At 37.6% G+C, this 4,662-nt stretch overlaps 1 protein-coding gene across 1 annotated transcript; it reads right to left on the reverse strand.

Moving 5' to 3' along the window:
• Positions 1 to 241: 241 nt before the first annotated feature.
• LOC110110933 (polypyrimidine tract-binding protein homolog 3-like) lies at positions 242 to 3,465 on the reverse strand. The gene is made up of 5 exons (XM_020842594.2): positions 2,448 to 3,465; positions 2,340 to 2,353; positions 2,038 to 2,145; positions 1,805 to 1,948; positions 242 to 831 (listed from the first exon to the last, which is right to left on the reverse strand). Exons 3-5 carry the CDS (start codon positions 2,143 to 2,145, stop codon positions 442 to 444), a joined length of 642 nt encoding a protein of 213 aa, XP_020698253.1. The 5' UTR covers positions 2,340 to 2,353; positions 2,448 to 3,465; the 3' UTR covers positions 242 to 441.
• Positions 3,466 to 4,662: the final 1,197 nt, after the last annotated feature.

Consider the following 4,662-nt stretch of genomic DNA (forward strand, 5'->3'; position numbering starts at 1 on the left):
TTAGCTGTTCTTTTGCTGCGCTTTTGCAAATATTCAACAAAAGGGTAGCAAATATGCATTATTTGCTGCCCTTTTGCTGAGTATTTGCAAAAGCACAGCTAAATAGCAGCAAATCCAAACGATTCTTGACATCCAGCCTCCGCACAGAATAATTTTTCAACCAAAAGACCAGATAACTACATGCACACAGCAGAGAGAAACCCCATAAATAAAATGTTTAGAGACGTCGAACAGATACAAATTCAGAGCAAAACAGAAACAGAAGAATTAGCATTCTAAAAATCTGTTTAGACAGCCAACAACTAACAAAAACCAATACATTCAAGCAAAAGAAGCTCATCAAAGCAAAGCACAAATCAATCTTACAAAATCACAACAAATCAAATAGCATTTGACAGCAACTTCAGATCTCCAAGGAGAGTAAAGGTGGGAGAAGGAGATCTATATGTTCTGCAACTGAGAGAAAGATATACGAATGGTGTACCCGTCGATTTCACTCGCATGCTCGCAAACAAGGGCTCCAGTAGCCTGCTCCTCATTTTCGAACAAAACCAGAGCCTGCTTCTTTCCGTTCACCTCGAAGATCTTCGTGTTAACAATTGCTCCGTGCTCCTCGAGATGAGACACCAGATCATCCTCTGTGATCTCCTGTGGGAGAGTGGATATATGAAGCATTTTTGTCGGAGCACAACAATGGCGGTAGTTCTTTGCCGCATTGCGGTTGAAGCGGTTAAGGTTAGATCCTCCATACTCGTGTGCATCAGGAGCAGGTGTGATGTTTGAATGCTTGGAGAAGTTCACCTCAAGCCTTTTGTCAAACAGCAATGCACCCTGAAAGGAAGGATAGATATAGATACGATGACTGATTAAGAAAATGTGAGTTATATGTAAGGATGTTAAGGAATTCAGGCATCTCAGAAGTGACACCATCCTTAGGGTTTAACTGATGTCTACCTCGGATCTATAAGGCTTCGTTTGGGACGGTTTTCTTACTGCTTCTTAAAGTAGCTTTTTAGTAGAGAAAGCTGCTTTAAGAAGCAATAAAAAAATTGTCCCAAACAAAGCCTAAAAGTGAGTCTGAGGTTCAAATAACTTGCAAAAAAAAAAAAATCCAACCTACAGCCTATATTTCATGAACTCATGGAAGAACAAATCAATGAAAAAAAAAAGAAAAAGAAACGCAGAACCTAAAAATTCTATTTCTAGTATAGAAGATTCAATAAAAATGCAGAATATATAAAATTCTAGGATAGTAGCTCGAATAAAATCATAGTGCCAAGAAAACAGTTCAGTCTACAGAAAACAAGCAATAGAATGTGCTATGCTTCTTTATTCTGTAAGATAAGGCTTACAGTTTTGGCTACTTCAACTCTTATTGGATAATAATAAAAAAGTTGTAAGTATGCAACTGCCTTAAAAAGTTAAAAATTGTCCAGTTGAATTGAAATTTAAGGCTTCATTTGGTACGGCTTTCTTACTGCTTGTTAAAGCAGCTTTCTACTACACAAATTTGAATTTTTGTAATAAAAAGTTGTTTTAAGAAATAGTAAGAACACCATCCCAAACGAAGCCTAAGCCTACACATGCTCAAAGCATCTTTCCTTCTGCTTTTAAAAAGCAGTTTCTAATTGCATGTTCCTGAAATTTGAAACATTATATGAAGCCGAATGTATAATCTAAATCTATAAATCGACCTATGATCCAAATTTGCAAAACAAATTGTATCTGGAAGACGTAGGTAAGGTAAGGGGAGAACAAATAACCGCTTCTCAATGGTATGGAAAAGGTAGAATTTCAATGGAACCTTCAAAAAGTGCACAGCTAATTCAGCTTGAAATCCATCCTCCATCTCAATGAGCGCATGATCTGGTTTATTGTGAAGAAATTTGATTCTGACAATGTTGCCATACATAGAAAACAAATTGAAAAGCTTGTCCTCGTCAATTTTCTGCAGGAAGAATCCAATGGCGATGCTTCAACTACTAGAATCTCAAGTAGAAACAGTAGAGGAAATTCCAACTGGCAGAGACTACTTACATCTGTGTTCAAGTTAGAGACAATGAGTGTACACCGGTCATTAGTACCACTGATACCAGCAGGCAGACCACCATCAAATGCAGCTGCAATAGCCGCGGCATTGCTCATCTAATAAAAAGACAAATCACCACAAAAAAAATCCTCATGCAGCTTCTAAATGGAATAAATAATGAAGGAATAGTGGAATACTAAAATCAGCAAAAGATGATTAGAAGATGCTTATAAAGATATTGGGGATAATTTACAAAACAAAATTGTGAGAGCACAACTTGTTTGTATAAACCTGGGCAAGAGAAACCCACCTGAGCAAATGCAACTGGAACAATGAGAAAGCAAAGCAAAAGAACATATTAGCATATTAACAAATGAGGTAGAAGGAGCCGACTTAAACAATAGGATTATATAACTACCTGCTCTAGATCCACCTGTATGAAGTGCATATATGCCGCTACCTTCACCATATCCAGACTGACATTAATTACATAAAAGATAAGCGTCCAAACATTACAAATTACACCTAACGTTATAAATGACAAAGGATCTCACATTAACATTCATTTGTGATAGAAATCGGAGGTTTGAAAAGAAAAGCATACTTTATTACATGATTTCTCCTCTATTTATAGATCTATACAATATAACTTAATATGAAAACAAATAATTACAAAATAATTCTAATATAATCCTTCCTAAATCAGCAACTCGAATATGGAAAGAGTTCTTGCGTGAGTCCTGCGTCCCACGGATTGAGCATTGTAGCCATTGGATTGGTTTGCTCTTAAAAGGCTGGATTTTGACACTCCCCCTCAAGCTGTGAAGTATGGATCTATCATTTCCAACCTGGCTATCATTCTGAGGAAGATAGTTTGATCCACTCCTTTGGTAAGGGTATCTGCAAGTTGATCTTTTGATGGTACATGTTTGATACATACGACTCCACTGTCCAATTTTTCTTTTATAAAATGTCGGTCAACTTCTATGTGCTTGATCCTGTCATGTTGAACTAGATTGTGAGCTATGCTTATTGTTGATTTGTTGTCACAATGTAGTTTTATAGGTTTGTCCCATTTGATCTTCAGATCATCCAGAATTATTTTTTATCCATAGGACCTCACATATTCCCAGGGTCATAGCTCTATATTCTGCTTCTGCACTGGATCTTGCTATCATGTTCTGCTTCTTGCTTCTCCATGTAACTAGGTTTCCTACCAGGAATGTGCAATACCCAGAAGTAGATCTTTTGTCCACTGGTGATCCTACATAATCTGCATCGGTGTATGCCTCTAAGGTTATTTCTTAGTTGCTTCTAAAGAGAATTTTTTTCCCTAGGTTACCTTTAAGGTAGTGCAATATTTTATCTACTGCTTGCATATGAACCCATTTTGAATTTTGTATAAACTGACTGACTATACTTATAGCAAATGCTATATCTAGTCCAAGGTTTAAAATTGCGTAATTAAGCCTCGAGGCGGTTTTCATCCGTGAGGCGAGGCGTAAGCCCTCGAGCGTCCTTGAGGCGTAGCCTCACGGACACAGAATTGCGTAATGAAAAATCAGGTTTTAGGCAGGAAAATCATAGCAATATTGTACTTAAAATAAAAACATCTAAATGATATATGAAATAGTGAAATAAGAAGTAGAATGCATAAAATCATGTCCAAAGTACAAAACTCACGAAGGATGGCGCCGTGCGGGGACGCTTCGTTGGCGAACAGAGATCTGAGGGAATTTTTTCGGAAATGAGGGCACCGTGCGGGATGAAGGGAGGAAGAGGGTTCATTTAGCGGGTGGAGGCCTATTCTGTGAGCGTACGCCTCACCCGATTGCGCAATGCGCCTCTAGGCGGCGCCTCAGCCAGGTGAAGAATTGCATAAGCCTCGAGGCATTTTTTGGTCAAATTGCGCAAAGGCGCGCCTTGAGGCACGCCTTTAATTGCGCAATTTTAAACAGAGATCTGGTCTGGTGTGAGAGAGTTAGATTAATTTTCTTACAAGTCTCTGATAGGCCCCTTTATCTACATCTAGATCTTCTCTTGCTTCCCCCAGTTTAAGATTAGATTCTACTAGTGTCGATGCTGGTTTACAAGGTAGTTTACATGTTTCTTTTAGAATATCTTTAATGTACTTTTGTTGCAAGATGAAGATTCCTTTACTAGAGTGGGCTACCTCAATTCCGAGAAAGTATTTTAGCCTACTAAATTCTTTGATATCAAATTCCTTGGTAAGGTTTTTCCTTAGATTTTCTTTCTCTTTTTCATTATTCTCAATTAAGATAATATCATCCACATAGACGAGTAGTATGGTAACTTCCCCTAAGTCTGAGCATTTAAAGAATAGTGTATGATCTCCTTGACTTTGTTTATACCCATTAAAAATATAAATTTTGAGAATCTTCCCAATCAGGCCCTTGGTGATTGTTTGAGCCCATATGGAGCCTTTTTTAATCTGCACACATTGTTACTTCCAGATTTTTCCTTAAACCCTGATAGTATTTCTATAAATATTTCTTCTTCCAAATACCCATGCAGGAATGCATTTTTCACATCTAATTGTTCCAAATGTCAGTTGTACTTGGCTGCTAGTGAGAGTATGATAGGAAACACTTGGATTTCCAAGTGTTTCTCAC

This window comes from Dendrobium catenatum, unplaced genomic scaffold (assembly GCF_001605985.2).
Source record: "Dendrobium catenatum unplaced genomic scaffold, ASM160598v2 fragScaff_scaffold_698, whole genome shotgun sequence".
In the NCBI taxonomy this organism is placed as follows: domain Eukaryota; kingdom Viridiplantae; phylum Streptophyta; class Magnoliopsida; order Asparagales; family Orchidaceae; genus Dendrobium; species Dendrobium catenatum.